Source organism: Manacus candei, unplaced genomic scaffold, assembly GCF_025592945.1.
Source record: "Manacus candei isolate 608988 ecotype Guabito, Panama unplaced genomic scaffold, ASM2559294v1 h1tg000028l, whole genome shotgun sequence".
NCBI lineage: Eukaryota > Metazoa > Chordata > Aves > Passeriformes > Pipridae > Manacus > Manacus candei.
Genome location: NW_026138076.1, coordinates 19,271,932 through 19,288,196, shown reverse-complemented (window position 1 = coordinate 19,288,196; position 16,265 = coordinate 19,271,932). Strand labels below are relative to the sequence as shown.

The window sequence follows — 16,265 nt, the reverse complement described above, 5'->3', positions numbered from 1 at the left end:
GGCTCATGCTACATGACTTGTCCTAGACTGTGAAATTCTGCTCTGAGAAAATATTTTACTCTCTCATTCTTAGGATATATAATTTCTGACACTAAATTCTGATTAAGAGACATATTTGAAGCAATCTGCACAATAGCAAGGTTAATAGAAGGAGCAAGCTTCTTCCCTTTCCGGTTACAATGATTTGTTCAGTATAGGCAAAGAAAACTACACAAAGAATTAACAAGAACACAAAGTACACAAGTGTGTTTATTACATTTTTGCAAGCACTTTGTTCTACATTTCAAAAACGCCACCATCAAGCTGTTGGCACATTTATGTACAAAACAGATTAATTGTAATGCCTGCTACAAAGCATTCTTTGTGAAAATACAAACTCTAATACCAGAGAAGAGCCAAAAGCATTAACATCATTACATGAGTTTAAAAGACATAGTTTTAAAAATCAGCACAAACATTTTAAGACACAAAACTGAAACACTACAATATAGAATCCAAAAAGAGGTTCCTAATACTTTTTGCAGAACTGTAATACCGGTACTGCACATTATCAGAAAACTGTTGACCCTGTAGGACAGCCTAAGTGTAAAAAAAACCAAACCAAAACCAAAACCCCAAATCAAAAACACAACCAAAAAACCCCCAAAACAATCAAAAGAAAACAAAAAGAAAAAAAAACTCAACCAACTAATACTACTTAATGCATTATCATGCCACAAGTAACTATAGTATTACCTTCTACTTACTACAAGAATTGTTAAAAATTACTGATGATGCATGACTAGTAATAGTACAAAGAAGAGTTTTACTCAATAAGTTTTATTAGAAATGCACTTACACTGAGAGAGAATTCACAATGGTCCAATAAGTGCACAAAACTACCTAAGATTCTTAACACTGACAAAAATGTCTTGTCAGGCTACATCACTTTAAAAGACACTTTACAGCATTCTTGTAGCATTAGAAATAGGCAAAATTAAAAAAAAAATCCACCAAATTTGGTCCAATAATACCGACTGTTCTTAAATAGGGTTTTTTGTTCTGTTTTTGATATAGGTAATTCTTTCAAATTAAGATGACCTATCTTTCTGATAACATTTTCCTATCAAAATAAAGGTTCAAATATATTGCTACACTTTCAAATAATAAGCTCTGTAGTGGTCGTTCACCTTACTTCAACATAATACAGGTAAACCATTATGTGTAGGAAAGCTAGAAGCCAAGCTATAACATTTACGGAAGTCTCCTTTAATGTATCTTTGACGGTTCAGACAGGTGCAATCCATTTAAATTTTTAAAGCAGGTAAAAAGACATCTGACTCCTATGGTCACTGTATTTTTGATATATTACTTTCATAAATGTAGCCAAGCAGTAATTTCTTACATCATCACATGAACAGCTCCAATTTAGCATAACCAGCATTGAATTAAAGAGAGATCATTCTGTAAAAAACTATGAATAACTATATCACTTAATTAACAGTTGTCTATATACCATAACTTTTTAACAGGTAGCCGTGGTATTGAATTCCTCCAAAAGGCAAGTGGCCATGCATTGTTAGCACCACGGACTGCATGCTCACAATACAAACAGGAATTATCACCCATGGAACTTGGAACAAGAGAATATTCTTTAAAAACATCAATAATAATACAATGTTAACAAAGATAAGAAGCACTTTTTTCTTTTTTTTTTTCCTTTTTTTTCCTTTTTTCGCTTTTTTTTTCATTTTTTTTACCCACTATTACAAATTTAGAAATTGCACCTTTGAGCGTTTAAAACGTTCTTAGGACCTTCATTCAAGTTGATCAGGGTCCATCTGGCAGATTTTCCAAATATAAAGGAAAGTCATCAGAGTGTTTTCTTTATATATTGTACACCATGTACAATGGTCCCTTTGAAGTATACCTGTAGTTAAAGTAGTTACTTAACTCAAAACTAAAAAGTATAAAAAGCTACTTTTTTTCCAAAAACATATAAGAAACGATGCAAAAGGTGTTATGCATAACACATACAAAGTGATTAAAAAAATCAAACACATAGTTGTATTTGACAATAGTTTAGTATCCTTGATCTATCAGAACTAATCAGCTTAAAAGGATTCAGGAAAGGCTATTTAGGAGCTCTGTGGTAGAGAATGGTCACACAAAGTAAGAACTAATTAAGAAACCAAGTGCTAGACAACCAAGAATTGTATGTAGGTGATATGTAAGTCACCCAAACTATCTTTTGTGAGAAGCACTTTCAATTGTTTTTAAAATGGTTGGATGGCCTTTAGTTAAACAACAAAGCATTCACATGTTAGGAAGTAAAACAAGGTTTCTCTTATGTGTAAGCGTTGAGCCGCTCTTTAGAGCGAGTAGAATGAATATCATGAAGCTCTTGTTCCTCCTTTGATTTAATATCCTCATATTTTTGCATTCTGCAAGCATCTTTCACATAGGCCCAGTTGGCAGACAAGACCATGAGATAATGGACCTGTAAGAGAGGTAACAGAGTTAGGAACCAATAGATCTAGTCAGAACTGAGCATGTTCAAACTTGAAAGTTATAGAGATTGGGTTCTTATCTGCTGGAACTAGGCATTCTTAAGTCAACAAGTAGTACAGCACCATGATGGTAAGTTCAAATTTGAACTTAATTAATCCTCAGATTAGTCATCTCGCAGCTGTTACTGTTATTATGACTAGTAGTTGGCAGCAAGGCTTGTAAAAAAAATTAAAAACTGAAAAATCAAGAAATCATCCCTGCATTACTGTTACGGCTAGTCTGCAAATCTACGTATGAAAATGCCTTCTGGTTATTTATTGGAGACTTTTCCCCACTGAATCACTATTTGTTAAAATAGTTCTTAAAATAGAAATATGCGGTCAACACATCTATAGTCTTATAGTTACATACCTAATACGATTACAGAAAGTTTTGCTTTTTATTTTTTGTTAAAGTTAGCATTGTCTTTCCATTTAGCCATGACTTACTTCTTTCAACTATAACTCTAGCTATTTATTTACCAGCTAATTTGTGAAAAAATTGTCAGCAATTGAAAAATAAATTCAAGTAGGCAAAATGTGACAACTTATAGCTACAAAAAAATTGGATGCACTGTTGACTTAGTATTCCTCCAGAAAATAAAAATGTTCAATAATGATATTCAACTGTTTTATGCTAGGACCCTCTGGACAGTTATTCCTTCCCTAGCAGGCTTTCAGACACTTTCTGATGAGATAATCTCTTAAATTTATGTTTAAGAGGCAGTGGATAATTTCCTGAAACCCAAAAGATTCCACCCCTCCCTAAGAAATCAAGAAGTTATACTGGGTTTCAATTAATTCAACTCCTGTTCATGTTGCACTGTTGTAGATATGAGCATCTTAGATTCATAGTAAATGAATGATCCATCTTAATAGGTTCTTTTTCTTTTGAAAATGCCAATGTTGGCTTTTTTCACAAATGTTTGTTGGCAATTTTTGCCAATTAGTGCAGGCAAAAGTGCATTTGTTAATCTGGATAATTAAGATCAAGGAAAGCATTCTGAAGTCCTCCATAAGATAAAATATTTTCGGTATCTTTTTTGTCCTCATGTTTTACGGCAAGCTCCAAGTTAATCCTTATTTGAGCAATACAGACTGGTTTGAGGACCCACAAAATGGAAAGAAATTGTTCAGAGAATCTGTCCTCTGGAAAAAGAGTACAGAGAGTGTTTCTACATATCTTTAGGAGTTCCTTAATATCTATACTACAGTATCAGCAGCACAGCCTGTGATGATAGTACAAGTGTTGTATATGGCAGCAATTAATGTGTCTCTGCAACACTTTCTGGTCATAATTTAGCACACAGGAAAAAGAAACACCTTCTATCTAACTCAGCTGTTCCAAAAGCTTTCACCATGAGTAGTTTCTGGATCAAGCATTTCTAGATCGAATGAGAGGCCCTAACGCTGCATCCTCACTGTGCTGAATAAAATGCCTTAAATTTCCTCCATAGTAAAACTGTTGAGAAAAATCAAAAGAAATAGGCAAGTAATTCTAATTCTGTCATCTCAGACAATTACAATTTGCATCTAATGGAAACATGAGTGCTGGTCTTCTGAGGGCAAGATTTCAAATAAAAAATACTATCTGAACCTCAAACAGATTGTAGACATGAGAATCCTGAAAGTGGGGGGTATTTGAGCAGTGTACTCATATCTTCCTGACCTTTTAAAACACATCTACCAGAAAACCTTGCAACTGAGGAATGTGTGATGAAAATGGGATGATGTAGGCACATTTCTTATCCTCACAAAATATATGGTAATCACTCAGTAAGATGCAAATTTAAACCCAATATCTTGCAGTATCACTTGTCATTTTTCTTTTTTTTATTAAAAAAAAAGGACAAACCATTTTGAAGGTACATTGGCCACAGTCTGACCTTCATTAAACTCCCATTCTTTGCCCATACCTTCCTTTAAAGTTACTAAACCAAACTGCTAGAAAAACCATTGAAGACTCTTCACATTCACTGTAAGTAGGAAGACTTTCCTGGAAACAACTACTTTAGCTCATGTAATCTCAAATACATATCAAAGTTTTATAATGACGTATACCTTGAACAGTCCTGCCACCTCTGTTTTTTTGTTTAACACCAAGTTCCTAGATAACATTGCCACACTGAGGAGGTCATCTCTAAGTGGCTGTCTAATTGCACTTCACAATCCACGACCTGAATAGCCTGATGCCGGGGGGGCCCCATGAGGGCTTATTTAAATTGAAGCTGGGCAGCTTCCACAGTCTGCCCCAGGATGTTTCTATTACAGACATGCAAGACAGTGCAGGGTCTTTCCATACCTTAGATTTCCTCACAAGGTGAAGGTTGGCTTCAACCTTCTCAAACTCGAATTGCAGCTAGGATAGGAGGGTTCTTGTTTTGTTTTGTTTTGTTTTTCCATTCAGGACACATCATTACTTCCACGGGACCCAAGTCTAAATAACTTTTTTCCTGTCTTTGCATGTATCTACTATCATGCAGAAGAGCACAATTATACTGGGGAGAGAGACTAGACCACTTTTTTTCACTTGTTCCTGTTTCAGGAGAATTCATCGCATCTCCATCTTACAGGACCTAATTTCTGTGTAAGTCCGGGCAAAAGAGTACTGCTCACTTTTTGAAAAGGGAAAAGGTGCATCTCATAATTAAGTTTTTTCTGTAGTGATTTTGGGAAAACATCACAGGTGGGATGGATACTGGCTTTACAATGAACTCTTTGAAATGCTAGATTTTACACTTAAACAACTTCTGTCTTCTATCAGACACAAGATTGACAACAGCAAAATTAATACATATTACTGCAATGATCTTTTCTGTATCCATTGATTATCCATTCAGACATAAGAAAGAACAGTACTTTTCAGAATCATACATTGTACAAATTAAATATGATTCAAAATCCTGGCTATTTTTTCCATGATCAAGATCATAAAAAGCATTTATGACATAAATTATGACATTCTATCAGGGGTTTTTGTTTTTTTTCATCTTGGTCTGATGTCTAAGAATAATAAATTTTCAAAGCAAACTATTTGACATCTTCCTTTGCTACAAAATAAAGCTTTCTCTGACACATACGGTAAAAAATATGAGGTTTTCTATACATCAGTCCAAACACATACGACAGTTCTCCTTTTGAACCCCAAATCAGCACTCTTCTTTGCAGATTAAATATTAACATTCATATACAAATCTGAGCCCAAGAGAGAGGTTAAATAGTAGATATGGAGAAATTGTGACTTGTGACTAAATGTTTTTTCAAGTATTAACAATTTTTGTCATGGATTTGCAATAAAAAACTACATTTTTTAAAAAATATGTTTTTAAGATACAGTTTCATGAGAAGTATCCTGGAGAGAGATGGCCTTAACATTTATGAACGATCTGGTTCTTTGGTGAATTTCGTAGAATCATACTGGCATTAAAGAGTTCAAGAAATCTTCAAATATCAAATAATCTGGCACTTGCAAACGTCTACAAATCCAGAAGTGAGGATATAGCTGAGTATATTGATGTCATGACTTAAAATGTCATTTCATAGAGCAGATTTTACCAACTCGGTTATTCAGCAGTCTCATTGATGATGCACTACTATTAACGGCTGGCCATAAATACAATACACTCACCACTTTAGTCAGATGGACCTATTCTAGCTTAAAGTAACTGTTTGCAAGAAATGTTTTAAGAGGGTATTAATTTCACAAGCTTTCTTATTTGTAAAGGATTGGTATTTTAATCTCATTTTTCTGTTAAGTCTTGTTGAATTTCACAGACATGGAGATCTGCTGCTGTTCTAGATATACAGAAACATTATCAATTCATATTTGTGATTATTCTTACAACAGTACATATAGTGAAAGGCATTCATTCTCCACTTACTTAAATGGCTTCTGCACACTTTGTTCTGTGCCCTAGCCCACTGCTGATACATTACCTCCATCTACTAATCTGAGTGTGGATATTGGGGGGAAAAAAAAAGGACTTTTTCTTCTTTCTAGATGAGATATTTAGGACAAAAATTCATTTTTTTCTCCTTTAAATTACTTTTTCCTTGGGAAAGTAAACTTCCCTAAAGGAAGAACCTGCATGTCCCATCACAAAATTCTGAATTTTCCCTCGTATCCTGTCCCTTGTCATTGAGCTATTGTGTCAAGTGTGAAGCACACTACTCAATCTATAAATGTGGCCTGGTATGCTGGATTTAGAAATTATCACCATCAAAGAGTGAAATGTGCTGGTCTTCACTAGGTACCTAGCAGATTACAATGATGGGTTAAAAGCAAAAAATACAATTACAAAATTGAAATATATATAACACAGTTGCAAAAATTAAATAAAACTTATATTTACCAGCATTGGGACACTACACAACTTAGCAGCACTTAGAATATTAATTTATATTGTTGTCGAAACAGTGTTATTGTGGCCACTCTGTGCAGTCACAGAATCCAATAGAAAGCACACTTGGGTATGGGTAACACTTAAAAAATATGTGAATAAATATGCACCATCACAGTGAATTCCTAGGGGATATGTTCTTCTTGTAACACATCTATGGCATCTTTGATATGGTGAGCTTTGAAGGGTGTTTTTTAAAACTTCATTGAAAGTATCATGTATTTAAACTATGTGGCTCAATGTACTACTTAATTTCCTTTCACTGAGGATGTGTTCCTTTTCATTGAATATCTTTTGCTGGCTATTCTGACTCAAAACTCTTCTTTGAAACGCAGAATTTTTATCTGAACAAAATAGTATTTGATAATTACCACTGATAAAATTAAAAACAATAATGCAATGGAAAACTAATGATCTCTTGGATAAACTTTCCTGACACTAATGATATATTATAATAATAGATATGTGGTCACAATTTTTGCAGCTGTAATGAGACAAATCTCAGATTGGAAAATCAATTAAATTATTAATATGAAATGTATTCTACTAATATAATTATTATTTGTGGTCTTGAAACAAAAATTACATTAAAATATCTATTTTTAATTTAGCTATCTTTGCTATATTGGCAGGCTGTCATGTAATACTGAAAAAAAAGAAGGGAAGAACAAAAAAAAATCAATAATATTACAGGAACACTAGATTCATTGAATATTCTCTGACTGTCCCTTTTTATAAATGTAACTCTGAGGATAACAAAAAAATCATGGCCCTAGGATTCAACAGAAAATTACTAGTATAAGTAGTATATAGTAATCACCACCAACAACACTTTTCTTATGAATGCATCAGTACCACGTAATAGTTATTTTTCATTTTCCATTCCAGTGTGCATAATACAAAGCTACAGTGGTACAGAATCATGAGTCTAAAAATATCTTTATGTTTAAGCAGATACAGCAGACAAAAGGCAGAAGAGCAGGGTAATAGCTCTTACACTTTTTTGTCAGTGGAGCATTCTCATTGACAAAATGTCATCAAATTTAAAGTAATCTTCATTATAAAGAAGCTAAAAAATTAGACTTGACAGAAAAAAACCCACAACATTCACATATATTCACAGAACTGACAAAAGTATTCTGCTCCTAAAATAGCATCACAGATCATAAAAGTATAATACTATGGTCATGAGGCAGACACGTGAATTCAAATACTTGTATGAACACAGCAAGAGAATAATAAAAATTCTTAGCATGTACTTACACGTGCTTTTTTATTTAAAAAACTAATAATGATATTCTACTTCAAAGGGAAATCATCAATATATTTAAAAAAAAGAAAAAGATAAAGAGTATTAAATTACAGAATTATATTTTAGTAATAGCATTCAGTGATAGTACAGAAATGGAGCAGCTGATCCTCAGTCAGAATCAGAATGTATTAGCATTTCAGATGAGGAGTAGAGTATTGGTCAGCTTACCATAGCAATGACTGCTGCTCCAGCTCCAGCAAGTGCCACAATGAACAAGTGGAATGTCATATTTAGCTGCAAAGGGAGACAAAGAAAGGGACTTTTGTGGTTGTACACCAAACAGAAACTGAACAAAAGTCAGAATAACGTAGTGCAAATAATTACCTCCCTGGTGCCTGACTAGGAATACTATTTCCAAGAAATTAACATGTACATCACTACATAATGCTTGTTTTTGTTACAATACTCATATTGGAGACAAAGCATTACTCTATTTAAAAACATACCATTTAAATAATAAAATATTAAGAAAACTATTTAAAAATAAACACTACAACATTTATTTTTTGTTACAATATTAATCTACAGATTTATGTTTGTGGTGGCTTCTCTAGAGTCAGAGCCAGCCTAAGAAAAAACCATTTTTCCCTTGTTAGCAATAGCTTTCTATCTTCACATGTTGATCTACTTTACTCTCAAATTTGCTGATTGAATTTGTTCGTAGTGATATAATATAAACCAGGTTACTTGCATAATCCAAATTAACCACCTTCCTCACCTCAACCCAAATCAAATGATTACATTTGTTTTTAATTTCAGTAACCTGGTTTACACAGCAGCCACAGAGAAGAGTTGCACTGGAAGAGTTGCATTGTATTAGATGCTAAAAGGTATAAGGGCAGATTGTGCACCTCCACTCAAAGATTTGTTCAAACATAGTAAGACCCAGTGAAACATTTAGCAAAGCACCCTTTAACTTCAGAGGGATCAACATTTTAGCCTCTCTTTGTTTTAGGTAGATGTAATTTTGTTTTGTCCCTCCTTCATCTTTTATAACTTAAAAAAACCCAGAAACCTCAGCTGCACTGAAACAGGTGGCATTTGCCCAAGGGAAAAGCTACAAAGAAAAGTGTACTGTTACCACCCTAACACACTACAGGGCCTGGCCAAATCCATTTGAAATCTTTACTCTCCTGTCACAACTGTAATCATAAGATCTTCAATAATGATTCAATATAAAGATTATTCATTGTGCAGCAGGTGTGTTAGCTTTCACAAACATCTCAGTAACGAAGTAGATGATAATGGAATTATTAAAAAATCGCAAACAAAAAAACCATAAGTGTATTTAGAAAACAAATGGCTGGAGAAATTGCACTGACTAAATTTGGTATTTGGCAAAAGACTAGTTTTCATTATGATTTTATTCATCACCATAAGTATAATTAGAATATTAACAGTAAGAAAACACACGTCAGTTCCTTCCTACTATAACATATACTATGGATTTACCAAAAATGTTATCATACTTATTCACCTCATTAGAGTCGCACATCTTGATGAAACTTTCTGATGAGGTGCAAACCTTCTTTTCCTCCCCAATAGTTACAATACCTGAAGAAGAATAAATATTCACATTACTTAGTATGCCTACTATATATATACTTACTTATATGAGAAAAGCTAAGAAATAAAAATTTTATTCTTCTTTGAAGAACTTATTTTAACATTCAAAATCTGATTTTTGTTGACAATCAGAGGCATGGAGCAACTCTCCTGTGAAGACAGGTTGAGACACTTGGGATTGTATAGCCTGGAGAAGAGAAGGCTCTGGGGAGACCTTACAGCAGCCTTGCAGTAACTAAAAGGGGCCGACAAGAGAGACAGAGAATGACTTTAGGCAAGTGCATGTGGTAATAGAACAAGAGTAAGGGCTTAAACTGAAAGAGGGTAGAGTTTAGATTAGATGTAGGGAAGAAATGCCTAATCGTGAGAGTGCTGAGGCACTGGATCATATTTCCCTGAGAAGTGGTGGATGACCTAATCCTGGAAGTTTTGAAGACCAGATCAGATGGAGTCCTGAGGAACCTGATCTAGAGGAAGGTGTCCCTGCCCATGGTTGGGGATTGGAACCAGATGATCTTTAAGGATTCTTCCAACACAAAATATTCTAGGATTCTACGATAATTTCAGCCACAGAGCTACCACATCATCTATTTAGTAAAAGCCCTAGAAAAAAATATGTGAGTAATAATTTTTCAGGCAGTTTTGAAAATACCTTAATTCTTCATTTTTATCAGTATATACACTTACCATGTTCATATTCTCTACCTTCATGTGGAGAAATTTGCTGTATATTTTTTTCAGACATGTTGATCAGGTACAAAGCTGCTTTCACAAGTTATAAAATAGCATTGCCCAAATATATACTTTATTGTAATGATAGTTTCTCTATCAGCAAGAATAAGTAGAAACTGCTACCTTGCTTCCTTTAGTTAATGTCCAGATAATAAAGACTAGTTTGAAGAAAACTGTAATAACTCAATTATAATGAAAAATGTACTGTTCTTTCCTATTAATAATCAGTCAGTTTTGCACTGAATCTATAGGAAACAGGTACGTTATACCCACTTTATACGTTAGTGTTCTATACACATTTTAAGTACAATTAATAAAAAAATAGGCATGAATATTAACAAAATAAAAAATAATACTCTTGATGGGACCTATACAGATAATGGCTTTCTCAACTCACCTGTCATGCAGTGTAGGGAAAAAAAAACCAAAAAATAAAAAATTCCAACTTTTTTTCCCCTCTTGAAAGCAATAATGTCAAATATTTTATTTCAGGTCAATTGGAATGTTTACTGTGAATGAAACTGTTTCATGCCCAATCAACACAGTCTCTTTTATATATCAAAATAACAATTAAAATTTACTGTGATTTTATATTAGACCAAGGCAACAAAAGAAAACCAAGGAACTGCCTAACAATAGTAAGATTACCCAAAGAGAAACCATTGAGGCCAGAACATCTAGAATTAAATCAGTCTTGTGGAAGAGAGGAATTGAATCACCATTACTCACACAAGAATTCTCAGACTTTTTAAGATTCAAATCCCTTTTTATCCAAATTTCCCTTCCCATCAAAACACATGTATGTGTATATTCCTCACACTATTCTAACCTCCACCATTCAGGTTTTAGCCCCACTCCTCTCTCTCATTCTCTCTCTCTCTCTCTTTCTCTACCATTCTCTACTGTTATCAAAACTTTTGAAAGCAATGAACCTTGTCCTGTCCCAGTTCACCTCCGCAGGGACAGATAATACCCAAGGACCTCACATCTCCAAGTCAGTGTCCTACCACAAGATTTAAGAGTCATTCTTCAGGTAAATGACTAATTAAGCATTTTAGGCAAGTTCCAGCAATCTCAAAAGAAGACACTAAACAGAAGCCCCAGACCAAATTTTCAGTACTCTGGGAAGATGGACAAGGCTGACTCAATTTTATCAAGTCTGGAAATGCAGTTCATCTCTCATACACTGCCTTGACTAGTGGGTAAAAGGATAGAAAGAGACGCTTAACAATTTTGTTAAATCTTGCTTTATATTCTGTGTTCTTCATTCACATACCATACTGGCGAAGATCCAAGCAGAGATTAGCTCCATCCACTACAGTGGCATTTCGGCAAATGGTCCACAGGTTGAAGTACATGTAAACAGGCAGAGAAGTGAAAGCTGTAACGCCAAGCCAGGCCAACATAAAGATGTATGTCAGCATAATAAACTGCAGTAGAAAAGAGAAAAACAAAACCAGTGGTAAGTCAGAACTTAACTGATACTCCATTGCATAAAAAGGAACCACAGAGAAGTAACAAATGCATTTCTGACTGGTTTTGTCAGTTTCTGTCCTCACTGGAAAGTGAGTGACTAAATAGAGAAAGTGATAGCAAAGTCTATAACAAATATACAGTATCTTACAGTAGATATTTTTTGTGTCTTATTTGCTTGATATAATAGATGAAATTCTATTTCATCTATTGCAGGGAATATAGTCAACACAAATAAGTACTGTTCTGTACATGCTCTTTGTTTTTGTTTGTTTTGTTATTGTTCTTTTACTGTTTTCTTTTTTTTTTCCTCTCCATATTACAGTGTTAAAGCTAATGAAACATCTTCTGGTTCATTCTCAGGCACTCATTTACAAATAAGTACTTGGAAAATTACTTAGAAATGTAGATTCTCTTCAGGGCTATGAATTTTCGACTAAAGTGTTACATCTCAGTTTATTATCAAGCTAAAGAATTGCACACATTTTTTTCTAAGGCAGGAGCAAGAAATAAGAAAGAAGACTGCCTCAGTACAGACTTTAAATTTTCATTTGCCTATATTCTAGAAGTACTTTAAAAGTAAAACCAGCAACCTAGCTTGTATTCTATGAGTTTTTCAAAACCAAGTAAGTCTGAAGCCTTACTTTTGAGCCTTCCAGAATTCATGAAACAAGTCATATTTAATAAATTTAGTATATCTCTCAGTGTAGCACATCCATAATAATTTAATGAAGTCCTAAATCTTTTATATTAGTTACACTACTGAAATGTAATAACTGTTTTTATGACTGGGCTCCACACAGATTTGAGAATCCTTCTATTGTGTGATTATCACCAAATGGAGGAAAAAGATCAGTCTTACGATGCGAATTAAAATTCCTATTTAATATCTTTTTACTTTCTGATCTGTAGTAAGGATAAAACTCCCTGTAGCTTTGCTTACTTAGGAAGCCTGCTGAAATAATACAAAGCATTGGTATAGCAAACTGGGGAAAAAATTAGAGCTTATTAGCCTCTAAAAAAATCTGCCTTGGGCACAAAATAATAGCAGGAGAAAACTGTCAGATGATAGCTGCCTTCTCAGAGAGAACTGCCTGATTGTTTATGGAAGGGATTCTTTTTTAAAAAAAGAATCTGATTGGTTATCTCAGAAAAAAGTGGCTCAAGTGATGATTTCATTTTAAAAACATATTTTAGAAAAGGAAGAACTTCAGTTTTCCTCTTTCAATCACTTCCAGCTGAACAGCCAGTGACCAATTGCATGTTAAATTTCATGACATAACACCAAGAAGACAGAGGGAAAAAATACAGAAACTTCCTTTGTTTTGAGTAACTAAAATACAAAACTTCAAATTAAACCACTTGGTAGATGTGAGCTATGCCTGGAAGCTGCAACCACTGATATCAGTAAAGCAAACCACAGAAATGTGATCTGGGCAGTAATATATTTCCTGCTGCAAGGACTGTAAGAAAAAGGTTAATTTCGCACATTTATAAATTCTTGTTAGAATTTAATGAAATTGTGAATTATTAAAAAAAAACAAAAAAACAAAAAACCAAAACACTGGAAAGACTAAAGTCTTTTTTTAGATAATTTTCTCTGCTATTACAATCTTCCGTCTTTGCTCTAGAGAACTTGTAAGGAATGCTTAAGGAGTCTGTTCACTCCAGGAATTAAATTCAGAATTCAATCTCCTGAGATTCAAAGGGATCTTTCTCCTTTGAAGTAGCATTCTGCTATGTGACAAGCTGAAGATTTCTGAAACAGCATCTTAAAGAGGTATCACAGTTTGTTCTTTAGTATGCTACCTATTGCATTTATAGTGAAAATTACTTTCTCTGATCAGTTTGATTTTCACTCTAAGGAAACCCAAAATAAACTGGAAGTGATAGGGAAATTCATCTACTAAATCATGAAGATAAAAGTTCACTATTTGATATTCAGTTCACATTGCCAAAAAATAGCTAAAGTGAATAATTATTTGAACAAACAAATCTTTAACCTCTGTAGTGGTTATATTCTTGTACCAACACCAAGGCTGGTAAAACCTTCTTGCCAGACTATGTAAACCTTTCAGTGCCAGTAATGGCTTTCCTGAGTTATGAATTATTAAAGTAGGCAAATCATGAACCTTCTGGAAAGATTTCTTTTTACAAAAACAGATCAGTGTCAGGAAGTAGATATTTCAAAGTGTATTCTGAAATGGTATGTATGCAGCACAACAGTTTTCATGGTGGTCATAGCTGGTTTAAATCCTGTTTCCACAGAAAACATTACCCAAATCCTATCTATTTTAATAAGATCAAGATTTCAGTTACTGCTTTATTTTTTCCTTCCTTCTTTCTAATTTATGGGTACTTGTCCCATGAAAAGCACATTCATTAAATTTCAAACACTGTTCTTGTTTTAGTTTTGTTATAAATATTTTAATACCCCTGAAGAAACATTGTATGATGGCTTCAGTGACCCTAGGGATAGAGACAGTGACATCATATCTAGAAGGTACTGTTACTACAGAGAGACATGGACTGAAATGGAAACAAACATTCATTTTATTTTATGAAGACACTACTGCTTACAAGAAAAATAATACAGAAACATAACAACATATTAAGAAGTGCCCAAATAAAATTTAATTCCAGAAAACTCATGTTGTCATGTAATTTTAATTTTGTTCCAAACCACTCAATACTTACTTTTACACTTCCTCTCAATCTAATCATATAGTTATAATATATGAACTCCATGACATGAGCTCTTGTAAAGAGATGTACACATTGTTGCGTTTATATTTCATCTAGATTTATTATCTTATGCTCACTCACACACACACACACAAAATGTTTACTTCCAGCTAGATGATCTAAGAGGTTCCTTCCAAATCTCTTCACAGCCTCAGAAATTCCTTTTGACAGTTTTTACCAGAAATCAAAACTGCATCTAAAGAGATCATGTACCTCCATCCTGCCCAAAGCCTATTGTGCTTCATTATGAAACCCTGTCAGTGCTGGACATCACCTAAGATGAGCCCAGGGTTAGCCTGGCTTTCTCTTATGTAATACTGGGAAGCAGAGCAGCTGACCTCCACAGTGCATTGTGTGGTTGTGTTTCTGGGTGCATTTCCCCAGCTGCATGTCAGAGCAAGGCTCTGTGTACCATTTGATGGCCAGTCAGAGCATGAATGGAAAGAGTTTTTCAGTTTCTTCCTGAATTACCCTGTCTCTCAAACATCTCATTCACTTTCAATTGCCCATATATTTGATTTTAATATTAACAAAAACTTTTTAACTTTAGCACTTTACCCAGTTTCAAGTTCATAAGTGACCTTGGCTTTCAAGCCTTCTGCCTCAGGCTTGTTAATTTTTACTAAAAGAAATTCCTCTGAGTTAATGCTACTGTCTCCTTATCCTGCGAGCATTCTGCATAAACACATTTACACACTCTTTTTAAATTATTCATTGCAGTTGCCACATATTTTCTCACGTGCTAAAATTTGTCTTGATGAAGTTGTACTGATAGAGTGCACGGTTCTTTCTTCAGTTTACAGGAAGTCAAATTTAAAAGTACTAACATGTATTCCTATCTCAGACCTATTGTTTATTTGCATTAAGTGTTTTATAATGTATGATTTGGACTAGTACTTTACATCTACAGTCCAGACTAAGTAACCTCCTTTTATCAATAAACTTTTACAACAGATTAGTGTAAAGAATAGATATTTTGTTCCTGTTCATCATCTGTATTATTACACCGCAGGTGTTTAGTTCTCACTTTTGATAGGTTCCGAATTCATCCAGCAGACTTTTGCAATATTTTGCATTTTTAAAGAATGATCTCTACATAAATACTTTAACTTCTTCCCAATGTTTGTTTGTAACATCATCTTAAATGTGGAATTCCCCATATGCAAATATGAAAGAGAGTAAGTAGGAAACTTTCTGAATTCCTCTGGAAATTATTTTAACAATGAAGAAGCTAAAAGAGCCTTTGCTGCTTAGTTTAAAGTGAACCAAAAATACTATGATTTATTTAAACCCAAATAAATCAGACACTGAAAAAATTACACGGATGTCTTTAAACTCATTGATATATCAATGTTACAATCACCCTTTGCCATCCTAACCAATCTCTCCTGGTATGCACAGACCCCCTTATTACACACACAGTATAAAATCTAAATATGTTTAAGAAAGACTGTTGACTAGCTTACAAGAAAATGGTCTCTAACATTCTAATTTCTGTGCTAACTAGCA

General features: G+C 33.9%; 1 protein-coding gene across 1 annotated transcript in view; it reads right to left on the bottom strand.

Annotated features, from left to right (window-relative positions):
* Positions 1-231: 231 nt before the first annotated feature.
* Positions 232-16,265, bottom strand: part of GPM6A (glycoprotein M6A) — a 118,685-nt gene continuing 102,651 nt past the window's right edge. Inside the window, exons 4-7 of the mRNA XM_051790216.1 lie at positions 11,815-11,968; positions 9,718-9,794; positions 8,409-8,474; positions 232-2,479 (exon numbers count right to left, since the gene is read on the bottom strand). Coding sequence (XP_051646176.1) covers positions 2,327-2,479; positions 8,409-8,474; positions 9,718-9,794; positions 11,815-11,968 — 450 coding nt within the window. The 3' untranslated portion in view covers positions 232-2,326. The remainder of the gene's footprint in view (positions 2,480-8,408; positions 8,475-9,717; positions 9,795-11,814; positions 11,969-16,265) is intronic.